The following is a 27982-nucleotide window of genomic DNA, read 5'->3' as shown; positions in this document are numbered from 1 at the left end:
GGCCTAGCGTTTAGAAGAAAATAGGAATTAACCATTGTGCCCAGATCTCCCTCACACACACACACAACAAAGAGTTTTAGTAATATAGATTGAGGGGCAACTTTTTCTTACAGAGGGTGGTAGGTATATCGAATTAGCTGCCAGACAAGGCACTTAAGGTAGGTAATATAGCAAAGTTTGAAGACGTTTATACAGATACATGGATAGGAAAAGTTTAGAGGAGATGTGGGCCAAATGTGGGCAGGTGGGCTAGTGTAAATGGGGGTATCTTAGTCAATTGTGGGGAAATGGTGTTTGTGCTCTTTGCGTTGTGTTGCTAATGGCAGGATTGTGGGTCATTACCTGACAGATCAGGGTAACTGAAGGAGCTGTGGCATGTTGTCCGGTCACAGCTATTCCTGTTTACTATCTATCCCATCCCCTATGTTCTCTGCAACTTCTAACTAATTTGTTTTACTACTCTTCCCAGATCTAACAGAGGTTGCTTGACCTGAAACATTAATTCTGCTTCTCTTTAACAGGTGCTGTTCGACTTGCTGGATCATTGGTTCCAGCATTTTTGTTTTGTTTTTGATTCTAGCATCTGCAGTTTTATTGATTTTTCATTGAAAAAAAACGAGAACCGTTCAATTTTGTGTCAACCGTAAAACGTTAACTGACAGCCACACATGCATATTCACCAGAATTCAGCTGTATATAACTGCAAGTGACATTTGGTCTGTTTATACTTTCGCAAGAATCGATGTTAAGTCACAGAGGAAATGAAACTGCTCTGCTTTTCACATGATTTTATAAAAAGCCCTATATAGTATAATTTTCTCAAATCTCAACCCTCCCCCAACTAGGTTAAAAACATTTAAAATGATACACAGGCATTGGAGAGATAATTCAAGAATTTTTGATGGCAGAGGAGAGCTGTTTCTGTTTTTGAGTTGATATATTTAAATTCACATTTCCACTTTCTGCAGTGGGTTTCTCTCCAAGGCCAATGTTGTCTTTTGTGGTTCTAAGTCAGATAGAAAGGGGCAATTGCAAAATTGAAGATAGACAATGTTTATTGTAATAATAATAACGTTATTTATAGAGCACTTTTCATACAATTGAATGCAACCCAAAGTGCTTTCCACAAAAAACACAGGTCTAAACCAAAATACAATTTAAAACTGTAAGGACATAGGCAGTTAATAGCATAAAAAGCACAGATTTATATAAAAATATAGAATTGAGAGTGTAAAAGGACAAAGGAAATAAAGTCAGTTAAAAACTTGATTTAAAAAGGTAAGTCTTTAGCTGCCGTTTAAAAATATCAACTGAGTGGGTGTCTCATAGCCCTGGATAGGGTATTCGACAGCTTGAGGGCGTAATTGAAAAAGGCTAATTCACTAATTTTCGTATTGTTGTGCAATTGAGTGGCTAACAGGCCAGCATCAGAAGACCTGAGCGCTCGAGTAGGGGCATAGGGAAGGAGGGACTCAGTAAAATATGCTGCTCCTAAGCCATTTTGAGCTTTATAGACAAGATGGTGGACTTTAAAGTGTATCCTGGATCTCACAGGGAGCCAATGAAGGGAGTATAATACTGGGGTGATATGTTCCCGTTTATTGGTATTTGTTAAAAGCCGGACTGCGGCATTTTGAATGAGCTGTAACGTTGATGGATTTTGAAGGCAGACTGGTAAATAAGGCATTACAATAATCAAGTCTGCTTGATATGAAAGCATGTATGAGTTTTTTAGTCATGTTGAGTTAAAGTCCATACTTTATAGAAATATTTCTGAGGTGAGATAAAGCATACTTGCCTTATTTATGTGAGATTTAAAATTAAAAGATCATTGTCAATTTTTACCCCCAGGCAGTCAAATTTCCCAGTTTACCGAGTAACAGCTCTCTCTTAGGTTTTGATCCAAGTAATAAAATTTCTCTCTCTTGTCATCATTGAGTTTTAAAAAGTTAGCATCCATCCATTTTTTAATGGAAAATAGGCAGGAGGTCAAAGAACTTAAGGCATTTGCATCAGGGGTTCGACAGAGAGGTATAACTGAGTGTCATCGGCATAACTTAGAAAATTTACATTATGCTGTCTGATAACTGCTCCGAGAGGCAGCATATACAAAGTAAAGAGTAACAGGAAAGGGCAGCTAACTTGTGCTACACCAAAAGGTATATCAGGCAGTTGTGACACGTAGTCCCCAAGGCTAACAAAGTTCTTGCTTCCACATATATGATTGGAACCAACTTAGTACCTGATCTGACAGGCCTAACCAGTTTTCTAGGCGATCTAAGTGGGACAGGGGCTTAAGAATACTGTGATCTATGGTGTCAAAAGCTGCTGTGAGGTCTAAGAGGATCAGCACTGAGACTTTGTCCTCGTCAGTGCTAACGCTAAGGTCACTGACTATTTTTATCAGGGCAGTCTCAGTGCTGTAATTTGCTCTGAAACCAGATTGAGATTTCTCTAAAATGTCATTTTGATTCAGAAAGTGTTGTATTTGGTTGAATACCACTTTCTCCAGTACCTTGCTGATAAAGGATAGATTTGATAAGGGGTCTGTAATTACACCGTAGCCCACTGTCTAAATTTGGTTTCTTTAACAGAGGCTTTACGACAGCGGTTTTATAAGTATCTGGGAAAGTTCCAGTCTCCAGGGAGATGTTTATAATTGTAAGAACAAAACTGGATAAACTGTTAAAAACATTCTTTAGAAACTTTGTAGGAACCGCGTCGAAAGATAGTGGATTTGCTCTCAGCCACAATTTTACAAAGTTCTGCGGTGGAAATACTTTGAAACTGTTCATGTTTGCCTGCGCCCTACTAGGTTGGCAGCAGAGGACAGTAGAATCTAAAGGGATACCAGCTGTGATAGTCTGAACATTATCTTTAAAATAATCAGCAAACAGCTCACATTTTTCAGCAGCTTGGCTTAAAAAATCAAGAGTTGAAGCACTTTAGTAATCTGTCAATGGTGGAGAACAAAATCTTACTATTTCCACCACTTTCTGCGATAATTTGAGAAAAATGTGTCTTTGCAGATCTAATAACATTATTACAAGTAGCAATGTTTTCTTTATAGATGCCAAGATGTACTTGGACTAATCGTATCATATTATGATATGAATAGACCAAACAAAAGATGAATGAAGTGAAATGGTATTTGTGTTTCTCTACTTGTGACACATGCTGCTAAGAATATTCAGGATTTTGTATTAGGTTTTGAGGTCTGGAAGAGAATTGATCTACATTTCTGTAGATCATGTGGCACAGCGGTAGAGTTGCTACTTTACAGCGCTTCGATCCCGGCTACGGGTGCTGTCTGTACTGAGTTTGTACCTTCTCCCCGTGACCTGCGTGGGTTTTCTCTGAGACCTTTGGTTCCCCCCCCCCACATTCCAAAGACGTACAGGGTTGTAGGTTAATTGGCTTTCTATAAATGTAAATTATCCCTGGTTTGTGTAGGATAGTGTAAGTGCGCGGGATCACTGGTCGGTGTGGACTTGGTGTGCCGAAGGGCTTGTTTCCACTCTATCTCTAAATTTAAAAAAAATAAAAATTACTTGTTTGTGGATTTTTTGTTTGTGGATTTTTTATTGTAACAGCTTTAACTGTAACAACATAGAAAAATGGATGCAGGATTAGGCCATTTGGCTGATCATCTAAGATCATTACCCCGTTCCTGCTTTCCCCCCCATATCCCATGATTCCTTTAGCCCTAAGAGCTAAATCTAACTTTCTCTTGTAAACATCCAGTGAATTGGCCTCCACTGCCTTCTGTGGCAGAGAATTCTACTGATTCGCAACTGTCTGAGTGAAAAGGTTTTTCCTTATCTCAGTCCTAAATGGCATACCCACTATTCTGAAACTGATCCATGGTTCTGGACTCCCCCAACATCGGGACCATTTTTCCTGAATCTAGCCTGACCAATCCTTAAGAATTTTATATCTTTCTATAAGATCTCCTCTCATCCTGATAAATTCCAGTGAATACAAGCATAGTTGACCCATTCTTTCATCATATGTCAGTCCAACCATCCTGGGAATTAACCTGGTGAACCTCAATAGCAATAATGTCCTTCCTCAAATTAGTAGACCAAAATTGCACACAATACTCCAGGTTCGGTCTCACCAGGGCCCTGCATAACTCTTTGCTCCAAAACTCAAATCCTCTCGCAATGAAGGCCAACATGCCATTAGCTTTCTTCACTGCCTGCTGTACCTGAATGCTTACCTTCAATGATTGATGTACAAGCACAGCCAGGTCTTGTTGCACCTCCCCTTTTCCTAATCTGACACCATTCAGATAATAATCTGCATTCCTGTACTTGACACCAAAGTGGATAACCTGACATTTATCCACATTATACTGCATCTTCTCCATCACCCAACCTATCCAAGTATAGACAAAAATGCTGGAGAAACTCAGCGGGTGAGGCAGCATCTATGGAGCGAAGTAATAGGCGACGTTTCGGGTCGAGACCCGTCTTCAGACTGCTTTTGTGTCCTTTCCAACCTTCTGAATTTTGTAGTCGGCAGGGCAGTACTCTGCATTTCGCCAACTTGGACAATTTAACATTTTTAATCAAGCCAATTGACCTACAAACCTGTACGTGGGAGGAAACCGAAGATCTCGGAGAAAACCCACGGGGGAGAACGTGCAAACTCCATACAGACAGCACCCATAGTCGGGATCGAACCCGGGTCTCTGGCGCTGCATTTGGCTGTACCCCTGTCCCACTTAGGAAACCTGAACGGAAACCTCTGGAGACTTTGCGCCCCACCCAAGGTTTCTGTGCGGTTCCCGGAGGATTTTGTTAGTCTCCCAACCCACTTCCACTACCTGCAACCTCCGGGAACCGCACGGAAACCTTGGGTGGAGCGCAAAGTCTCCAGAGGTTTCCGTTCAGGTTTCTTAAGTGGGACAGGGGCATTATTAAGGCAGCGACTCTACCGCCGTGCCACCGTGACTTTCCATCTGTCACTTGCCTGGCGTTGTCCCGCTCCCAACCTCTCTCTTCCACGATTCCCAGTCTGAAGAAAGGCCGTGTCCCTCCACGGACGCTGCCTGACCTGCTGAGTTCGTCCAACACTTCGTGTTCTCCTCAGGACTCCAGCACCTCCTCCAGTCGCTCGGTGCCACCGGTGCCATGTTTTAAAAATCAGTACAACTCGCTAAAGTGACCGCGGGGGGGGGGGGAGACACACAAAATGCTGGCGTAACTCAGCGGGACGGGCAGCATCTCTGGGACGGGGAGAAGGAACGGGCGACGTTTCGAGTCGAGACCCCCTTGCTGCAGACCTTCTCGTCGGAGAGAGCGAAGAACTTCAATCCAAGTAGTTCAAACTCCACCTCGAGGAGAAGGTCAGACACAAAACAAAAAAATGTTGGAGTAACTCAGCCGGGACGGGCTGCGTCTCTGGAGAGAAGGGAACGGGTGACGTTTAGTTTCGAGTCGAGACCCTTCTCCAGACTTCCGAGGAGGGGATCTTCTGAGAAGAGATGTGAGGAGATTTCGCTGAGTGAGCGGCCGTCGTCCTGGTCCGCGCATGCGCCGTCCGCTGCCGTCCGTCCCGCCCGCCCGGTTTGAGCGAGGAGGGAGGGGGAGGGGGAGGGGCGGCGGTTGACGGTCGGATGCCGGACGCGTCGAGTTGTCCATCCCATTTCTCGCCTCACTTCATCTCATACTCGTACCGTAGCGTCTACTTCTTCATCTTCGTCGTCGGCGGCGGTCCAATCTCCGGGTAGAAGCCATGGAGCAACCGGGCTGCTGAGGGAGTCGATACCAGGAGGAAAGGCAGGGAAAAGGGAGCGGGACTCCTCCCCGTGGGTTAAAAAAAAAAAGGCCCCGAACTCGCCGCCATCGCAGGTGAGCAATCAAGCCGTCCCATCCCATTAAAAACCAAAATCCAAGCCGTCACCACCTCCTCCTACTCCTCCTGCTGCTGCAAGGAGTTGTTCCATCTTCCCGGTTGCCCCCGGGATGTGTTTGCCTTCGTAGTGGCGGATGTTTGGGCTCCATTGCTCTTTTTGTTTCCTCTCCGTCCCAGCAGGAAGATAGACGCACACAAATGCTGGAGTAACTCTGCGGGACAGGAGAGGAGAGGAGGAATGGGTAAGGTTTCGGGTTGAGACCCTTCTTCAGAACTCCAGCCGGAGTTTGGAGTTGGTCTCGATCCAAGAGGCTGGTGCCGGGAGAGGTTGAGTTTGTGTTGGTTGCGAACTTTTGATTACCTGCCACTCCTTCACGACACTAACTGGATCACTCTGTGTCAGCCACTGGACTCTTCAATCTCCGAACTTCCCTACAAACTTTATGCAATTTTTTTGAACATAATTCCTTATTACTCTCGTTTTTCTTCTGCTGCGATCTTTTTCTTTAATCCCGTCACCGAGCAAAGATGTTTTTTTAGTATTGTTATAAATACTTTGCATAGTTTAGTTTTAGAAAAAAAACTTTTACACACGAACAAAGTGAAACCGTCCGTGGTTAAAAAAATCACTCAAGTTGGACATTTGAGTTACGTTATACATCTATTCACTGCAGCATTTCCTTTCTGAAAACTCACTTTATGGTATTTAAAAGGAAACAAATGCTCGAGTAAGGCTCGGAAATAAAACTGGCTAATGTGAAAATTATTAAAGGAAAATTTGATGAAATGTTCCATCTGAGACCTTTAATTTTCAGATCCCGATTAAACAGTTTTGTTTTTATTTTTGATCTCTGGGTAGTTTTCGTGTTGTATTTACCCAATTTTGAATGGAGGTATTTTCAAAGTAGTCTTACCAGTTTAAGTCTAGCCCCTTTTCGTATTTATTTATTTTTAAATGTTCTCTGATTTCTGCTTCCCAGCTCACATGCAATGTTTGAATCTGGAGAAGATTTTTTTTTAATTAATGGGCAGAGGAAACCCAAGTCAGTGAAGGGAGCAAGTGATTTATTGGCGAGTTCCTCAAACAAGTCCTTTCAATGCAATTTGAATTACTTTTCCTTTATTGTATTTTAATTAATTGTCTTATTTAATTAGATTTTGGTGCACTTTTTAATCATGGCTGCAAACAGTGAATATGAATGAAATAATTAAAATATCCATATATCCACTATGCATCAATTAAAATGACTTGGAAAGTGGTTCTGTTTTCATAAATTTATAACTCAAATTGACAGCACTGGAAAGGGTGACAATTGTTAGACTTATTTGGGTTCAAAAATTTATCAATTTTGTAACATTTGGGGCAAATGTGTAATAATCTGAGATAAACACAAAATGCTGGAGTAACTTAGCGGGCAGCATAGAAACAAAATAGGTGCAGGAGTAGGCCATTCGGCTCTTCGAGCCTGCACCGCCATTCAATGTTAATTTGGGAGTAAGATATGTCAATGGAGATTGGCCCCGTGGTTTGCTCAGCCTGCAACATGTGGGAGATCAGGGATATGGTCGGTGCCCCTGGTGACTACGTTTGCAGGAAGTGTGTACAGCTGCAGCTCCTGGCAGACCGCATTGAACGATTGGAACTGCGGCTGGATTCATACTGGAGCATCCACGATGCTGAGAAAGTCGTGGATAGCACGTACAGCGAGTTGGTCACACCGCAGGTAAAAGGTAAGAGGACTGAAAGGGAACGGGTGGCCAATAGCCAGCAAAGCAGTAGGCAGGTAGTGCAGGAGTCCCCTGCGGTCATCTCCCTCCTAAACAGGTATACCATTTTGGATACTGTTGAGGGAGATGGCTCATCAGGGGAATGCAGCAGCAGCCAAGTTCATGGCACCATGGGTGGCTCTGCGGCACATGAGGGGGGGGAAAAGAGTGGAAGGGCAATAGTAATAGGGGATTCAATTGTCAGGGGAATAGATAGGCGTTTCTGCGGCCGCAAACGAGACTCCAGGATGGTATGTTGCCTCCCTGGTGCAAGGGTCAGGGATGTCACTGAACGGCTGCAGAACATTTTGGAGGGGGAGGGTGAACTGCCAGTTGTCGTGGTGCATATTGGCACCAACGATATAGGTAAAAAAAGGGATGAGGTCCTACAAGATGAATTTAGGGAGCTAGGAGATAAACTTAAAAGTAGGACCTCAAAGGTAATAATCTCTGGATTACTACCAGTACCACGGGCCAGTCAGAGTAGAAATAGGAGGATATTGCAGATGAATACGTGGCTTGAAAAATGGTGCAAGGGGGAGGGATTCAAATTTTTAGGGCATTGGAACCAGTTCTGGGGGAGGTGGGACCAGTACAAACAGGACGGTCTGCACCTGGGCTGAAATGGAACCAATGTCCTTGGGGGAGTGTTTGCTAGTGCTGTCGGGGAGGATTTAAACTAATGTGGCAAGGGGATGGGTACAAGAGCAGAGAGGCAGGGGGGTGTAAAATGAGGGTAGAAGCAATAGGTAGCAAGGTGAAAAGTAAAAGTGGCAGGCAGACAAAACCAGGGCAAAAATCAAAAAGGGCCACTTTTCAACATAATTGTATAAGGGGTAAGAGCGTTGTAAAAACAAGCCTGAAGGCTTTGTGGCTCAATGCAAGGAGTAAGCGTAATAAGGTGGATGAGTTGAACGTGCAGATAGCCATTAATGATTATGATATAGTTGGGATCACGAAGACATGGCTCCAGGGTGACCAAGGCTGGGAGCTGAACATCCATGGATATTCAATATTCAGGAGGGATAGAGAGAAAGGAAAAGGAGGTGGGGTAGCGTTGCTGGTTAGAGAGGAGATTAATGCAATGGAAAGGAAGGACATTAATTTGGAGGATGTGGAATCGGTATGGGTAGAGCTGCGAAACACTAAGGGGCAGAAAATGCTGGTGGGTGTTGTGTACAGGCCACCTAACAGTAGTAGTGAAGTTGGAGATGGTATCAAACAGGAAATTAGAAATGCGTGCGACAAGGGCAAAACAGTTATAATGGGTGACTTCAATCTACATAAAGATTGGGTGAATCAAATTGGCAGGGGTGCTGAGGAAGAGGATTTCTTGGAATGTATGCGGGATAGTTATCTAAATCAACATGTAGAGGAACCAATGAGAGAGCAGCCTATTTTAGACTGGGTATTGAGTAATGAGGAAGGGTTAGTTAGCAGTCTTGTACGTGCCCCCTTGTTGAGTTCTTCATTAGGATGGAGAGTGACATTGTTAATTCAGAAACAATGGTTCTGAACTTAAAGAAAGGTAACTTTGAGGGTATGAGACGTGAATTGGCCAAGATTGACTGGCAATTAATTCTAAAAGGGTTGACGGTGGATATGCAATGGAAGACATTGAAAGACTGCATGGATGAACTACAAAAATTGTTCATCCCAGTTTGGCAAAAGAATAAATCAGGGAAGGTAGTGCATCCGTGGATAATAAAGGGAAATCAGGGATAGTCTCAAAGCGAAGGATGATGCGTACAAATTAGCCAGAAAAAGCAGCATACCAGAAATTCAGAGACCAGCAGAGGAGGACAAAGGGCTTAATTAGGAAAGGAAAAATAGATTATGAAAGAAAACTGGCAGGGAACATAAAAACTGACTGCAAATGTTTTTATAGATATGTGAAAAGAAAGAGATTAGTTAAAACAAATGTAGGTCCCTTGCAGTCAGAAACAGGTGAGTTGATCATGGGGAACAAGGATATGGCGGACCAATTGAATAACTACTTTGGTTCCGTCTTCACTAAGGAAGACATAAATAATCTGCCGGAAATAGCAGGGGACCGCGGGTCAAAGGAGTTGGAGGAATTGAGTGAAATCCAGGTTAGTCGGGAAGTGGTGTTGGATAAATTGAATGGATTAAAGGCCGATAAATCCCCAGGGCCAGATAGGCTGCATCCCAGAGCACTTAAGGAAGTAGCTCCAGAAATAGTGGATGCATTAGTAATAATCTTTCAAAACTCTTTAGATTCTGGAGTAGTTCCTGAGGATTGGCGGGTAGCAAACGTAACCCCACTTTTTAGGAAGGGAGGGAGAGAGAAAACGGGGAATTACAGACCAGTTAGTCTAACATCGGTAGTGGGGAAACTGCTAGAGTCAGTTATTAAAGATGGGATAGCAGCACATTTGGAAAGTGGTGAAATCATTGGACAAAGTCAGCATGGATTTACGAAAGGTAAATCATGTCTGACGAATCTTATAGAATTTTTCGAGGATGTAACTAGTAGCGTGGATAGGGGAGAACCAGTGGATGTGGTGTATCTAGACTTCCAGAAGGCTTTCGACAAGGTCCCACATAAGAGATTAGTATACAAACTTAAAGCACACGGCATTGGGGGTTCAGTATTGATGTGGATAGAGAACTGGCTGGCAAACAGGAAGCAAAGAGTAGGAGTAAACGGGTCCTTTTCACAATGGCGGGCAGTGACTAGTGGGGTACCGCAAGGCTCAGTGCTGGGACCCCAGCTATTTACAATATATATTAATGATCTGGATGAGGGAATTGAAGGCAATATCTCCAAGTTTGCGGATGACACTAAGCTGGGGGTCAGTGTTAGCTGTGAGGAGGATGCTAGGAGACTGCAAGGTGACTTGGATAGGCTGGCTGAGTGGGCAAATGTTTGGCAGATGCAGTATAATGTGGATAAATGTGAGGTTATCCATTTTGGTGGCAAAAACAGGAAAGCAGACTATTATCTAAATGGTGGCCAATTAGGAAAAGGAGATGCAGCGAGACCTGGGTGTCATGGTACACCAGTCATTGAAAGTAGGCATGCAGGTGCAGCAGGCAGTGAAGAAAGCGAATGGTATGTTAGCTTTCATAGCAAAAGGATTTGAGTATAGGAGCAGGGACGTTCTACTGCAGTTGTACAGGGTCTTGGTGACCCTGTACAACTGAGGCCAGTTCATTGGCTATGTTTAAGAGGGAGTTAGATGTGGCCCTTGTGGCGAAGGGGATCACAGGGTATGGAGAGAAGGCAGGTACGGGATACTGAGTTGGATGATCAGCCATGATCATATTGAATGGCGGTGCAGGCTCGAAGGGCCGAATGGCCTACTCCTGCACCTAATTTCTATGTTTCTATGTCTATGTTTCAATATGATCATGGCTAATCATCCAACTCAGTATCCTGTACCTGCCTTATCTCCATACCCCCTGATCCCTTTAGCCACAAGGGCCACATCTAACTCCCTCTTAAATATAGCCAACGAACTGGCCTCAACTACGTTCTGTGGCAGAGAATTCCAGAGATTCACCACTCTCTGTGTGAAAAATGTTTTCCTCATCTCGGTCCTAAAAGATTTCCCCCTTATCCTTAAACTGTGACCCCTTGTTCTGGACTTCCCCAACATCGGGAACAATCTTCCTGCATCTAGCCTGTCCAAACCCTTAAGAATTTTGTACGTTTCTATAAGATCCCCCCTCAATCTTCTAAATTCTAGCGAGTACAAACCGAGTCTATCCAGTCTTTCTTCATATGAAAGTCCTGACATCCCAGGAATCAATCTGGTGAACCTTCTCTGTACTCCCTCTATGGCAAGAATGTCTTTCCTCAGATTAGGAGACCAAAACTGTACGCAATACTCCAGGTGTGGTCTCACCAAGACCCTGTACAACTGCAGTAGAACCTCCCTGCTCCTATACTCAAATCCTTTTACTATGAATGCTAACATACCATTCGCCTTCTTCACTGCCTGCTGCACCTGCATGCCTACTTTTAATGACTGGTGTACCATGACACCCAGGTCTCGTTGCATCTCCCCTTTTCCTAATCGGCCACCATTCAGATAATAGTCTACTTTCCTGTTTTTGTCACCAAAGTGGATAACCTCACATTTATCCACATTATACTGCATCTGCCATGCATTTGCTCACTCACCCAGCCTATCCAAGTCACCTTGCAGCCTCCTAGCATCCTCTTCACAGCTAACACTACCCCCCAGCTTCGTGTCATCCGCAAACTTGGAGATGTTGCATTCAATTCCCTCGTCCAAATCATTAATATATATCGTAAATAGCTGGGGTCCCAGCACTGAGCCTTGCGGTACCCCACTAGTCACTGCCTGCCATTGTGAAAAGGACCCGTTTACTCCTATTCTTTGCTTCCTGTCTGCCAGCCAGTTCTCTATCCACATCAATACTGAACCCCCAATACCGTGTGCATCTCTGAAGAAAATAGATAGGTAACGATTCAGGTTAGGACCCTTATTCAGACTGATCTGGTTGTTTGAATGAAATTACACTAATGTTGAAACTTTTAAACATTCATTTAATATTGTGAGGAATATTGTAAGGAAATCCACATTAGGCAGGCAATTGGTGTTGGATAGACTGATGGGACTGAAGGCTGATAAATCCCCAGGGCCTGATGGTCTGCGTCCCAGGGTACTTAAGGAAGTGGCTATAGAAATCGTGGATGCATTGGTGATAATTTTCCAATGTTCTATAGACTCAGGATCAGTTCCTGTGGATTGGAGGGCAGCTAATGTTATCCCACTTTTTAAGGAAGGCGGGAGAGAGAAAACAGGGAATTATAGACCAGTTAGCCTGACATCGGTGGTGGGGAAGTTGCTGGAGTCAATTTTAAAAGATGAAATAGCCACACATTTGGATAGCAGTAACAGAATCGGTCCGAGTCAGCATGGATATACGAAGGGAAAATCATGCTTGACTAATCTTCTGGAATTTTTTTAAGATGTAACTAAGAAAATGGACAAGGGAGAGCCAGTGGATATAGTGTACCTGGACTTTCAGAAAGCCTTTGATAAGGTCCCACAAAGGAGATTAGTGGGAAAAATTAGGGCACATGGTATTGGGGGTAGCGTCCTCACATGGATAGAGAAGTGGTTGGCAGACAGAAAACAAAGAGTAGGGATTGACGGGTCCGTTTCAGAATGGCAGGCAGTGACTAGTGGCATACCGCAAGGCTCGGTGCTGGGACCGCAGCTATTTACAATATGCATTAATGATTTCAATGAAGGGATTAAAAGTGACATTAGCAAATTTGCAGATGACATAAAGCTGGGTGGCAGTGTGAACTGTGAGAAGGATGCTCTGAGGATGCAGGGTGACTTGGACAGGTTGGGTGAGTGGGCAGATGCATGGCAGATGCAGTTTAATGTGGATAAATGTGCGGTTATCCACTTTGGGGGCAAGAACAGGAAGGCAGATTATTATCTGAATGGTGTCAAGTGGGAAAAGGAGAAGTACAACGAGATCTGGGTGACCTTGTACATCAGTCACTGAAAGTAAGCATGCAGGTACAGCAGGCAGTGAAGAAAGCTAATGGCATGTTGGCCTTCATAACCAGAGGAGTTGAGTATAGGGTGGTCATGGTGGCGCAGCAGTAGAGCTGCTGCTTTACAGCGAATGCAGCGCCGAGACCCGGGTTTGATCCCGACTGCAGGTGCTGTCTGTACGGAATTTGTACGTTCTCCCCGTGATCTGCATGGGTTTTCGCCGAGATCTTCAGTTTCCTCCCACACTCCAAAGACGTACAGGTTTGTAGGTTAATTGGCTTGGTAAATGTACAAATTGTCCCTAGTGGGTGTAGGATAGTGTTAATGTGTGGGGATCGCTGGTCGGCATGGGCCAAAGGGCCTGTTTTTACGCTGTATCTCTAAACTAAATGTAAAAAGGAGCAAAGTGGTCCTTCTGCAATTGTACAAGGCCCTGGTGAGACCACACATGGAGTATTGCGTGTAGTTTTGGTCTCCAGATTTGAGGAAGGACATTCTTGCTATTGAAGGAGTGCAGCTTAGGTTCACGAGGTTAATTTCCGGGGTGGCTGGACTGTCTGACATGTTGAAAGAATGGAGCGACGGCTTGTATACACCGGAATTTAGAAGGATGATAGGGAATCTTATTGAAACATGTAAGGTTATTAAGGGATTGGACACGCTAGAGGCAGGAACCATGTTCCCGATGTTGGGGGAGTGCAGGGGTCACAGTTTAAGAATAAGGGGTAGGCCATTTAGAACGGAGATGAGGAAAAACTTTTTCACCCAGAGAGTTGTGAATCTGTGGAATTCTCTGCCTCAGAAGGCAGTGGAGGTCGATTCTCTGGATGCTTTCAAGAGAGAGTTAGATAGAGCTTTAAAAGATAGCAGAGTTAAGGGATATGGAGAGAAGACAGGAACAGGGTACTGATTGTGGTGATCAGCCATGATCACAGTAAATGTAGTTGCTGGCTCGAAGGGCCGAATGGCCTACTCCTGCACCTATTGTCTTCACAGTTTTATAGACAATAGGTGCAGGAGTAGGCCATTCGGCCCTTCGAGCCAGCACCGCCATTAAATGTGATCATGGCTGATCATCCCAATCAGTACCACGTTCCTGCCTTCTCCCCATATCCCCTGACTGCGTTATCTTTAAGAGCCCTATCTAGCTCCATCTTGAAAGTTTCCAGAGAACTGGCCTCCACCGTCCTCTGAGGCAGAGAATTCCACAGACTCACAACTCTCTGTTAGAAAAAGTGTTTCCTTGTCTCCGTTCTAAATGGCTTACCCATTATTCTTAAACTGTGGCCCCTGGTTCTGGACTCCCCCAACATCGAGAACATGTTTCCTGCCTCTAGCGTGTCCAAACCTTTAACAATCTTATATGTTTCAATAAGATACCCTCTCATCCTTCTAAACTCCAGAATGTACAAGCCTAGCCGCTCCATTCTCTCAGCACCATTCTCTCAGTCCCGCCATCCCGGGAATTAACCTTGTAAACCTACGCTGCACTCCCTCAATAGCAAGAATGTCCTTCCTCAAATTTGCGGACTAAAACTGCACACAATACTCCAGGTGCAGTCTTACTAGGGCCCTGCACAACTGCAGAAGGACCTCTTTGCTCCTATACTCGACTCCTCTTGTTATGAAGGCCAACATGCCATTTGCTTTCTTCACTGCCTGCTGTACCTGCATGCTTACTTTAATAGACTGATGAACAAGGAGTATTATAAACAAAATTATGTCAGTTACCTTGTGGTGAAACTTTTCATGCATTTCTGAAATACGGTCACGGTGGCGCAGCGGTAGAGTTGCTGCCTTACAGTGAATATAGCGACGGAGACCCGGGTTCGGGTGCTGTCTGTACGGAGTTTGTATGTTCTCCCCGTGACCTGCGTGGGTTTTCTCTGAGATCTTCAGTTTCCTCCCACACCAAAGACGCACAGGTTTGTAGGTTAGTCGGCTTGGTAAATGTAATAATTGTCCCCAGTGGGTGTAGGATAGTGTTAATGTGCGGGGTCACTGGTCGGCGTGGTGAGCCGATGGGCCTGTACAAGTCCATCTTGTTTCTCTTTTTATTCTGAGCATGGATTGGCACTAATGTTTATTTGGATCTAGAAAATATTTTCCTTCCACTTTAGGCTTCTGTAAAAATCTTTCTCTTTACAGAGTTCTGAGTTGATTAATCACACAATATGGACCAAGTTCTGTGAAAAGCACGTGGGGCAAAAATAGCATACACAACCCAAATTGAACCCCAAGAGAGACTTTATTTTTAAATTAGTAGTCAAGCAAATTAGTGGTTTAGGCAAATGAAGCAAGTTTGTGTGTAAACATTCCAAATTGATTTTTTCAAGCAAATCATTATAAAAAGATTAATCTAATGTGAAATTGGAGATATCTTTGACAGTCATTTATTCAAACAGAACATTAACGATTGACTGCACATGGCATACGAGAGGAACAGATGTGTTATTTGTCAAAAACTGATTAAAATACAATTGTAGGACAACTAAATTATCAGTACAGGTTATGTCTTGGATAATATCTATTGAAAATTTGTTTTGAATAAACATAATGATGAGGTTGTAAGAGAGTAAATATTAAATTGGAATTTTTAGAAAATTATGTAAAGTCGGGATAAACAAACTACATTTGTAAAATAGATAATTATATGTTGTGGAGATGTAAGAGACTGCAGATGCTGCATTGAATACTGTGTTCACTTATGCTACCATCAGGATTATTAAAGCCAGCACCAGCAGAGTAAAAATAACAGATCATTCATCTCCTTCCTGTGTGTGAAATATATGGCTTCTGTATTTGCTCAAAGAGATCACTGGTCCAGAAGTTGCAAGTCAGCATTGAAACAACAACTGTGGCAAAAGATCTGTAACTTGTGATATGGCAATTTACTGTCATTCTATTTGTTATCTGTTCAGTGGGAATACCAGCATCTGTATATGTTGGTATCAGGTTGGCTAAAGCACGTGATCATAAATCAGGTAGGGGAAATCAATTATTATTTTAACATTTTAAATACGTAACAGTGTTAATAAAGTTGATTGATTTTCATGCATCATTCTTGAATGAGCATGGATTTAATGAGCATGGATACTTCTCATGTCTGCATGTGAGATAACATGGAACCAGAAGTTCCATTCCATCCTCAGTATTTCAGGCTCTACATTTTCAACTTTGGGATGCATTTTACAATCAATGCTTACAAAACAAAAATGTTAATGATCTACTGTTTGTATCAAAATTCAAAGACTACTCTTTGATATGGAACATAATAGATATTGCATCTATACTTAACCAATGGAATAGCTTGAATTAATACCATATGATGCTGTGTGAGTAGATGTGGAATTGTTTGCATGATTTATGTATGGATTTCATCTAATTGTAAAAATTTTGCAGGTAAATTCTAAATGCTTGACTGAAAGGATAGCTTAATTTTTAAATCTTTAAACGTCTTTATTGCGCAAATCAAAAATATCTATCATTTAAGGCGGATATGTGAAGTCTACTGGTAGTAGAAAAAATAACCAGTAATTTTGCTGCCGAGTAAATGCTCAACATTTTTAGATCATTCACAGTCGATTGAACTCATCTGGTTATTTTTTTGAAATCACTGATCCATGATTTGGATGGTTAATGTTACCATGTTATTGTATCAGTAGCTGTCACTGTTCTATCTAGAGATTTCCCAGATGTGGTTCTAGTTTGCTTGATGGTTCTTCGGTTCACTGAATCATCAAGAGTTGATTGTACGACAGTTCATCAATCCTCAAAAAGCTGGAGTAACTCAGCGGGACAGGTAGCATCTCTGGAGAGAAGGAATGGGTGACGTTTCGGGTTGAGACCCCTCTTCAGACCCAAAACATCACCCATTCCTCTCCAGAGATGCTGTCTGTCCTGCTGAGTTACTCCAGCTTTTTGTGTCTACGGTTTAAACCAGCATCTGCAGTTCCTTCTTACACAGTTCATCAGTCCTCGGCTGGCTTGCTGCATTTTGATATAAACTACATGTTTACCGAAATTGTAATTTTGAAGAAGGACTGCATCATCCTCAAATTAATTGTAAATGGAAATGTCGTAGTCATACAATACAGAAACAGGTAATTTTGCCCGCCATGGCTACGCCAATCAATGGGGAACCACCTATATTCAGCCTGCCTTCCAGCACATGGTGAACATAGACACAAAAAGCTGGAGTAACTCAGCGGGACGGGTAGCATCTCTGGAGATTGAATGGGTGACGTTTTGGGTCAAGACCCTCTTCAGACTGGTTAGGGATAGGGAAAACGAGAGATATAGACTGTGATGTGATAAAGAACAATGAATGAAAGATATGCAAAAAGTAACGATGATAAAGGAAACAGGCCATTGTAAGCTGTTTATAGGATGAAAATGAAAAGCTAGTGCGAATTGGGTGGGGGAGGGATAGAGAGAGAAGGAATGCTGGGGCTATCTGAAGTGAGAGAAATCAATATTCATACCACTGCCCAGGCGGCGAAATATGAGATGCTGTTCCTCCAATTAGCGTTTAGCCTCAATGGAGGAGACCGAGGACAGAAAGGTCTGTGTGGGAATGGGAAGGAGAATTAAAGTGTCCAGCTACCGGGAGATCAGGTTGGCTCAGACGGGCTGAGCGAAGGTGTTCCACGAAACGATCGCCCAGTCTGTGTTTGGTCTCGCTGATGTATAAGACTCCACATATTGAACAACGGATACAATTTCCCTTTACTAACACTCTCCTCCGGCGGAGTTGGTCCATACCCTCAACAACTTCTCCTTTGAGTCCTCTCACTTCCTCCAAGTTCAAGGTCTACCCAGCTGTGCCTGCCTCTTTGTAGCATTGTTACAAAACCTACCATCAGCGGCTCTAGAGATCTGCCACTGCCTGTGTGTGCGATTCCAGAAGCTTTTGGGGGGGGGGGGGCAGTTTAAAATGCAGGTTTGTATTGGTTGTCGGAGAGGGATTTCCTCGGGCTGCTAGCTGATGAAGAAAAATCGTTCGCGCTAGTGTTCCCGTTTATATTTTTAAAAAATTGCTGGAAGATTTAATGGCTGGATTGAAGTTAAACGCGACTAAAAACGCCTTCAACATCACGGATCGCAATATCAGGACAAAACAAAAGGCCTGTCATTTATTTAACATATCTTGATTTTTGGTGTGGCTTCATTTTAATCTTATGATACGAAAATTATATTTAGGCCCCCATACGAATCGGCTGTGTCTTGCCTGCCGATATGGGCTTAAAATTTATGGCAATGGCAACATTCCAATCGATCACATTCCAGAAACATCCACTCTCAAGATAATCAAATTCATTATTTTTTTGCACAATCATGTCATAAGAACATCTAAATCATCTATATTTTGTGTTATTGTCTATCCATGATCAACATTTTCATACTAAATATCCACAGTACAGTTTTAGTCAGATGTATTGTGCAAAAAAAATAATGATTTTGATTATCTTGAGTGGATGTTTCTGGATTAATTCCTTCCACTTGGCATGTAAATTCATGACAAAGTGAGATTTAAAAATCATGTTATATTGTGAATTCTTGTGTGAATGGGATCAGTTTATTATTTGTTATTTGGAATCTTAGGCTATTTAAAAAATGTTGGCCTTTTCTTAAGAAATGGATAGAGGTTTAGATCTAGTAATTGAATTTAGATTAATTTAATTGATTTGATGAATTTAATTGATTTGATGAAACTGATGAATAGGAATTTTTTGTTGGGTATTTACTATCTGTTTTAGCATTTAACTTTATAATTTCTACCTTTTTTCTAAAACTGCAAATAATACCTTGTTTTTGTTGATGCTGTTCAGTGTTTTTTTGGTTACAATTTGAGGAGTATGATGATGCTACTGATTATGATATGCCAATGTACCAGCTAGCAACTGTTCTTCTCCAAACAGACTTGGTCTTTTGCTAGAAATTGTAATTTATTTACCTGCCTGTTACGGATTTACAGCATATAATGCAATAATATTAAAGTTCTGATCTTGAGAATATCACATTTTTGAATTTTCAAGGTAGTCTGGGTGTTTATTACTATTTCCGTCACAACGGTCAATTTTGTAATTAGCTACAATTAGGTAACTAACTAATTATATGCTTTAATTTCAGGTCATCCAAGTAAGATGGTTCATATTTGTTTCAGAATGCTTCAATCTATAATAACTGAAAATTGAGCTCGATCACAGCTTTTGTGCTCGGTCAATGGAAAAGCAATAGGGAACAGGATGCTAATTTCCGAGTATTAAAATGACCATAACCTTTTTAATACTGAAGATATGAAAGTGAATTAGGTATCAAATTAAAGTTCTTTTTATGCTTTATCTGAGGGGATAAATTACAGGCTTGATTTTTACAATCTCAACATTTTGTGACATTTCTACTCTTTGTCGGGTACGTTGAACAATCCCAGTTCCAGGCGTACACTGGCCCTATCCCCGAACTCTATCTCAGTTACATTGATGACTGCATCGGTGCTACCTCCTGCACCCATGCAGAACACATGGACTTCATCAACTTTACCACCAATTTTCATTGTGCACATAAATTTACTTGGACCATCTGCGACACCTCCCTCCCCTTTCTTGATCTCGCAGTCTCCATCACAGGAAATAGACTATTTACTGACGTCTATTACGATCCCACTGACTCCCACAACTATCTCGACTACACTTCATCCCACCCTGCTTCCTGCAAAGACTCTATCCCTTACTCTCAATTCCTTCGTCTACGCCGCATCTGCGCCCAAGATGAGGTGTTCCATATTAGAATATCCGAGATGTGCTCACTCTTTAGGGAACGGAGGTTTCCTCTCCCATCGTAGATGAGGCCCTCACTCGTGTCTCCTCGGTGCTCCGCCCTTGTTCCCCCTTCCACCTAGTCGAAACAGAGACAGAGTCCCCCTAATCCTTATCTTCCACCCTATCAGCCGTCGCGTACAACACACCCTTCAAAATTTCTGCCACGACCAACGGGTCCCACCACTGGCCACATTTTCCCATCTCCACCACTTTCCGCCTTCCGCAGAGGCCGTTCCGTCCGCAACTCCCTAGTTAGCTCATTCCTTCCCACCCAAACACCCCCTCCCCAGGTACTTTCCCCTGCAACTGCAGAAGATGCTGAGTTGGATGAAGGATACTGAGTTGGATGATCAGCCATGATCATATTGAATGGCGGTGCAGGCTCGAATGGCCTACTCCTGCACCTATTTTCTAGTATTATCAATGCCTCTGTATTTTCTAGTATTATCTTCAGACACCCTAATCGGAATTGAGTCTGAAGATGTGTCTCGTCCCGAAACATCACCTATTTTTCTCCAGAGATGCTGCTTGACTCGCTGAGTTACTCCAGCTTTTTGTGTCTGTCTTCGGTTTAAACCAGCATGTGCAGTTCACTCCTTACACGGGTCTCTGGAGAACATTGATTGGTAGCGTTCCGGACCCTGCTTCGGAAAGGCATCGATCGCTAGTCGGCGAGGACTCCGAGCTGTATCTCTCAAAGAAGTACATGTGAAAAATTTCTCACGGACCATAAAAATGCGGGACCTTTTAGTAAAGTCCCTTTTAAAGATTATAGTTATTTTCTTGAATCTCATTAACATAACTCATTAATAAGTTGATGTCCATATGCGGATGCAAATCTTTATTTTTTAAATTCAATCCCACAGAAGACAATTTTTACTCACCTTCTGTCCCCTCTGTCCAGCTTCCGGGTTCACCGTTCGCAGGAGTTCCCACGGTAACCGCAAGAGTTATTACGGATATCCTACTGGCCACTACGTCCATATAATGTTGCAATGTTCAACCACAAGTGTACAAGTCACTCTTGGAGAAATTCAAGCTTGCTTGAATTTTCTCCCGAGTCACCAAGTTATACGAGTACCTGCCGTTAGCGCCACGGTGGTCCACGAATGCCGTACGGTTATCGCACGAGGTTCCCACGATGTTCAACTCTGGTTAACTCTTGCGTCAAGTCGCCCCGTGAGAATGGCCTATAATGCATCTTTTCAGGATTGTCGTCAATTTCATGTTTCAGGGGCCTCTATTTTTATTTTCACACGGTCGGGTCGTTTAAATTGGTTACAAAGACTGGCCATTTAAAAAAAAAAGGTTGTATTTATAATAAACATGATGCCTTCCTGGAAGTCATTTTAGCTAACTGTTATCAGATAAGGGAAGTATATCTGTAAAAATGTTTTCAAACTTGCTTGTAGTCATTATAAATGAGAAACATGTTGTTCCCAATAGTTATTGCAAGTAATACCGAAACGCAAAACCTTTATACATGAACAAGCAGGTCTCATTTTTCATGATAAATTGGACAGAATATATTTCTGATGCTTATTCATGTTTCTGTGAAATTAAAATGTTCTTACTGCTGAGCAAAAACTCTTGAAAATACACTTCGAGTAATGCAGCTTCTTGGATGTCCAAGCATTGCATTTTGCTTTGTGGGAGCGATGGAGAAATAGCTTGTCTTGTTTTTCTTTGCTCGTTTTGCATAAGTTCCTTGTGTTCGACATAAGTTTCCATCGTGGTTGACTCCTAATACTCCTTGTTAACAAACAAAAATCAGTGTTGGTTTAAAATTTTCATTTGATGTGGACATGGTTTTTGAAAGAGGGCATTCCATGATTTTAGTTTTAAGTCAGAAGTGTGTTGTATTATCACTCTTGCCGAACATGGATTCACCGTATTTCACTGAATTTTCTGATCACCCTGGATCACACATTGATCACATAATCATTATTATTCAAGGGAATTTAAGACTAGTTTATGCAACTAATCTTCAAAATGCAAACCCTTTTGTAGCCAGTGTCATTCACATGAATTAATGCTGTGCTTCCTCCAAGACAATAATGTTTTTTCAGTGATGGGGATTGCCGAGAACTGCCCAGAAACAGTATGAATATAGGCCCTTATACCCACCAAGACAGTGCTGTCAATCATCCATATTTACCCAATCTTCCCTTACCCTTTTTATTATCACACACCCACACATGGGACAATCTTTAGTGACCAGTAACCTGCATATTTGAGATGTGGTTTCCATTTGGTGCTTACATTTCCTCCCATATCTCAAAAATGTGCAGGTTATTAGGTTAATGTCCAATTGTCTGAAGAAGGGTCTCAACCCAAAACATCACCCATTCCTCCTCTCCAGAGATGCTGCCTGATCTGCTCCAGCATTTTGTGTCAAATTTTCTTAGTCTACTGAAGTGTGGTATGCTGTCTTGACCATAGCGTTGAAGTTGTTGGACCAGATCAATTTGTTGGTAATGTTTACACTTAGGAATGTGAAACTCTCAACTATCTCTGTAGTGGCCATTTGGCTTGTTTTGTAAGCAATAATTATGGCATGTGTCTTTAAATTTTAGACTGCCCTTTATTATGTGGGTGGGATTTATGACGTATTTTAGGGCTTGTTTGGAGCTAAGTTTCTTGCGCAGAAGCTTGGGTTTTAGTTTAGTTTTTGACCAGCATGAGGAAGGCATACCCTTTGACCATGTGTCGTGTAACGGAGACACGAGGAGTTTTCTAACCTTTAAAGCGATATGCTGGAGTTCGATGAAGATTATAGTGTACGAATCGGAAGAAGTTTGGATTGTATACCTTATTGTTTTTTTATCAACAATAAAGAATCTATTAATCAAAAGACTGTGTTATGAAGATTTACCTGTGAAGAAGCTCTGAAGGTCTCTGATGGAGAGCTCACATGCGTATAACGACATTCTCCTTAATCATGTAGTCCACCTAGCAGCTAGAGGGAGTAATCTCTTGAACGATATAAAAATCTGCCGCTACAATCTCCACTTTGGCACTTATCCGTACACTCTGGGGTGAGCACTCTGCTTCCTACAGGCAGTGACCAGCTCCTTCCTTTTGCTGACATCAAAGAAGAGGTGGATGTCTTGACACCACGTTACTAAGTGCTTTATCTCCTTCCGTACTCTTGTGGTGTCATTGCTTGTGATCCAGCCCACTACAGTGGTGCCACATGTAAACCTTTAAGTGGAGTTATGCCCCTGTCCCACTTAGGAAACCTGAACGGAAACACCTCTGGAGACTTTGCACCCCACACAAGGTTGCCGGAGGTTGCAGGTGGTAGCAGGTAGTGGAAGCAGATAGGGAGACTGACAAAAACCTCCGGGAACTGCACGGAAACCTTGGGCGGGGCGCAAAGTCTCCAAAGGTTTCCGTTCAGGTTTCCTAAGTGGGACAGGGGCATTAGAGTAGTACTTCACTGCAGAGTCTTGAGCGTACAGGGAATAAAGTAAGGCACACAATCTTGCGGGATACCAGTGTTGAAAGCGATCAGTGAAGATGTTTTGTTGTCTAGCCATGCTGATTATTGTCTATGGTTCAGGAAGTTAAGTATCCAGATGCAGAAGGGGGTGATGAGTCTAAGATAATGGAGTTTAAAGATGAGTTTAGAATTATGGAGTTGAAACAGCTACAATCAACATAGGATTTCAACCACGTCACTGGAGTTGTGAGGCAGTAGCTCTTCTAGCTGCGCCACTGTGCCAGTCCTTTCCATTCCACACATTTTTGTATTCCAGCCATCCTTCAATTTAAAGCAAATCCTTAAAGCATTTTCAGCTATTTTTGGCTTTTCCGGTAGATAGTTACGTAACAAAGTTAAGGTACGTGGAATTGTGGCCCTTGTTCATCAAGACATTGTATTGAGTAGGGAGGTTATACTGCAACTGTATAAAACATTACTGAAGCAGTTCTGGTCACTGAGCAAGAGGCAGGTTGTTATAGCTTTAGAGAAGATGCAGAGATTAATCACTAAGATATTGTCTGGGATGGAATGTTTCAGTATTGAAGGGAGATGATTTAGGATAGGTCTGTTTTCCCTGCAATCACATTCCTCACTGTGATGGGAGGCAATAAAGACTAATCTTCTCTCTTTATTCTCCCGCGGTCGGGGGAGTCGAACCATCAGCAGTCGGGGTAATCGAAGCTCCCGCGTTGGGGCGGTCGAAGCTCCCGTAGTTGGTCCTTAACCGGGGACCGCGAGCTCCACGATGTTAAAGTCAGCAGGCTCGCGCGCTTCCGAGGTTGATCCCTGGCAAAAGGATCACCAGCTCCGCGATGAGTGGTGGAAGCAGAGTCGCTAACAGGATTTAAATGTCAAGACAAATACTTGAAATATTAAGGCAGAGAAGGCTATGGGCCAGAGTTGAAAGATGAGATTTTACAGTTGAATTTTCTGATAGTCTGAAGAAGGGTCCCGATCCAAAACGTTGCCTGTCCATTCCCTCCACAGATGCTGCATTACCTGCTGAGTTACTCCTGCACTTTTGCTCCGTTATCGTAAGCTGTTTATGACCTGAGCAGTTTGCATGTCAGACAGGTGTCCGCGAACCATGTTCCAAAGCAGCAAATGATACCTGCAACAGCTGGTAAATCCATCCTGCCAATCTTCAAACACTCGCTCATATGCTTGGGCTGCATATAAATTGTTCATAAGCTGGCTGTATCTCACTTTGAAACCACCTCCACATTTAAGCGATGATACACCTTTGAAACTTTCTCCTTCCATCCTATATTTGATAACCTGCTGTTATCAGCAAAATTAAAAATGCAACTCTTAATTTCTTTACCTGTTGTGAGCTTAGGGCCAACTGAAGTAATTGGGAGGTGCCTTCAGTTAAACTCCCAATGTAGTAATTCCTTTTATTTTATTTAATGTCCAAACCAACTCTCTATCTAATTTTTATAAGTTGCCTTAAATTCTGTGAACTTTCATTTTTATTGACAGTTGTTCAGTTGGAACATTTACTTACATCAAAATATTCAGCCCAGGATAATTTTTCTATGCTCTCTGTCACTATTCTTAATAGATTTTGGAAACTTTTGTCTCACACCTTCTGTCTTTTCATCTCTAGCCTCTGTTCAACCATCTGCCCATCAGAAACCCTTCTCATCTGTGTTCACCTATTATCTGTCACACTTTGTCCGACTTGCCTTTCGTCCAGCTTTCTTGCCCCCCCTTGTAATCGGTGTGAACGATCCTGACCCAAAGCGTCACATATCAATCTTCTTCAGAGATGCTGCCTCATCCGCTGAATTGCTCCAACCCTTTTTTTAATGTACGAGTGTGATCAATTATTTTAATAATCTAACTTTAGAGTTTGTGAATTATATTGTATATTGAAATATGTGCATATAAAATTGACCAGTGACCTTTGATCATTGATAGCATTTTATTCAAAACAGTGAATCAAAACAGTTAACAATCACAGTTAGGTTCATGTTTTAGGACTTTGTCCCCAAAGTATATTGTTCTGTTATGTTGACTATTTTATATTTGAAATTTGCCATAGGTGGAATGCAAGTTATCTGTGCTGATGCTGCTTCTGACATTTCCATATTTTCCATCATTTCAGGTAGTTGACTGTTACGTGGTAAAACTAAGGAACCATTTGCCCTAATCAAGGTGCAAATCAAGAAACGGTTCAAGAATATTGCCAGCAGTAAGGACAATGTCAGATGAGTAAGTAAACCATCGCAAACTTTTCACAATTAATATAAAATATTGTCTATTATTATGCTTTACTGTTTTGGAATAAATGCTGAGTTTATTGAGTTGTGCTGACAAACAAATGTGCCTGAAAACATTTGGGCCTTTTTTCAAGCACCTTTTTAATGGAACTCTGACCCAAATGCAGTGGAAATTCTGAAAATTGGGTTTGGATGTTACATAACTAAGATTTAAACTTTACAACAAGTCTGGAAATGGGAATATTACACAAATAACTGAAATGAGATAAATTAAAAATGAAATCCTTTTTCCTTCTTGTCCATCCTTGGTAAAACCCACTTCATTTTCTGAATACCAGGGTAATTAATTTTACATGGTAAATGAAGTCACACAGCGTGGAAACAGGCCCTTCAGCTCAACTTGCCACGCCGACCCGCCTGGCCTATCTACATGTCCCACCTACCTGCGTTTGTTCTATATCCCTCTAAATCTGTCCCATGCATGTACCTGTCTAAATGTTTCTTAAATGTTGTGATAGCACCTTCAAAGTACATAAATTTGTTAGCATATAAATAAATAGTACATAAATGTATGTCAGTGTTCTCTGGTTTGTTTTAAATGGGGTGGGTCGGGGGAAACTTTTTTCAATCTCTTACCTTGCTGGAGATGCAATTGTTTTCCGGATCGTATCTCCGGTCGCTCTGCGGCCTAACATCATGGAACTGGCGGCCTTTCTCGGGACTGACTTTGAGCCCCACCGCGGGGACATGGACTTACCATCGGCACCGATCCCTTGCCTGGGATGGACGCTCCAACCACACGGCCTGCGGATTTCACCATCGAGGTGCTCGCAGTCTTGGGTAGAGACCGATGTCGGGAATCTCCAAACGATGCAGAAAGTTTTGACCAGCCCCGACCCGGGGTCAGATCGCCCAACGCGGAGGAGCTGAGATTCCTTATCTCCCCCCCCCCCCACCCCGATGTAGGAGCTTGATCACCCTGATGAGGAGGGCCCGACCGACGGCTACAGGAGCCAAGATCGCCCCATCAACAGATGGCTCGAGGCCCCCGACTGCGGGAGGAGAAAGAAGGAATTGAAAAGCGATTGAACTTTTCTTTGCCTTCCATCACAGTGAGGAATGTGGAGGAGTCACTGGTGGATGTTTATGTTAAAATGTATTTTGTGTGTTCTGTTGAATTTTATTGGTATGATAACTATATGGCAAATGAAATTCCTCGTATGTTGCTAAACATACTTGGCTAATAAAGTATGATTATAATCAATCTGTTTTCTCATCTATTCTTAAAAACATCAAATTTCCAGGCTTTAGCATCTATAATGTGTTAAATCAGCAGTTTTTTACTCTGAGCAACCCCGTAGATTCTGGTGTGATCAGTGCTGGTGTTGGTATGTAGAAATCCCTTGGGGTTATGATACAAATCAGCCCAATTAGCAATCATGTAAAAATGAGTTCTGACTGCTACACAAAATGCATAAAGACTCAACATCATTTGTTATGTTCTATTGATCCTAGCACACAGGTTAACAAAACAGCACATCCACCACACTATACTCACTTGCCAGCGTCAAATCCATCCTCCTCCCCACCTGGTTCCAGTCATTCCTCGTCTCCTCCCCATCTGGTACCACCTATCACCTACCTTCCTCTATTCCCAATTCATTCCTCCACCCTCACCACCCACCCCTTATATTGTTATATACTGGCAATCTTTCCTCTTCCTCATCAGTCTTCCCTTCTTGCTGAGACCCGATGCAAGTCTTCAACTGAAATGTTGACTTGCACCTTTTGGCTCCACAGATGCTGCTTGGTCCACTGTTCTTCCAGCTTCCCGTTTGTTGTTCTATTTTCCAACATCTGCAATGCCTTTTATCTTCAGTACAATGTACAGTGGCCTCTTTCCTGCCACTGATTGTGTTATTATAAGTTTCTTTGAACCAAAGAATAGTAATTCCTCTTAAATTGAATGCTTTAAAATAGTACAATTCATCCCTACATATCACTAACATGTCATTAGCATTAAAGGAGCATCAACCAAATTCATACATTTGTATCATGCAGATCGTTGATCTATTAAAAGTGTTCTTGATCCTCTGGTCCAAACATACATATGCACTTTAAAAAACAAACAACATCCATTAAAGCTGTGTGTTGCTGTGCTGGGCACCTGATGCGAACTTCTGCTCTCCGTCAGCTGTGCTGGTAACCTGGCATGAACTACCTCTCTGTGGAATGGAATACTTTATTGTCACATGTGACTAGGCACTGAAATTCTTTGCTGCATATCCAATGTATACAATGTATGGCGTT

At 42.4% G+C, this 27982-nt stretch overlaps 1 protein-coding gene across 2 annotated transcripts in view; it reads left to right on the top strand.

Moving 5' to 3' along the window:
• The first annotated feature begins 5559 nt into the window (after positions 1-5559).
• Positions 5560-27982, top strand: part of cyfip1 (cytoplasmic FMR1 interacting protein 1) — a 100012-nt gene continuing 77589 nt past the window's right edge. Inside the window, exons 1-2 of one of the 2 annotated variants that reach the window (XM_033023271.1) lie at positions 5560-5858; positions 25558-25664. In XM_033023271.1, coding sequence (XP_032879162.1) covers positions 25654-25664 — 11 coding nt within the window. In that variant the 5' untranslated portion in view covers positions 5560-5858; positions 25558-25653. The remainder of the gene's footprint in view (positions 5859-25557; positions 25665-27982) is intronic. The other variant, XM_033023270.1, reaches the window with a different exon arrangement.

This window comes from Amblyraja radiata, chromosome 6 (genome assembly GCF_010909765.2).
Source record: "Amblyraja radiata isolate CabotCenter1 chromosome 6, sAmbRad1.1.pri, whole genome shotgun sequence".
Taxonomy (NCBI): Eukaryota; Metazoa; Chordata; class Chondrichthyes; order Rajiformes; family Rajidae; genus Amblyraja; species Amblyraja radiata.
This window is presented reverse-complemented; position numbering and strand designations above follow the sequence as displayed.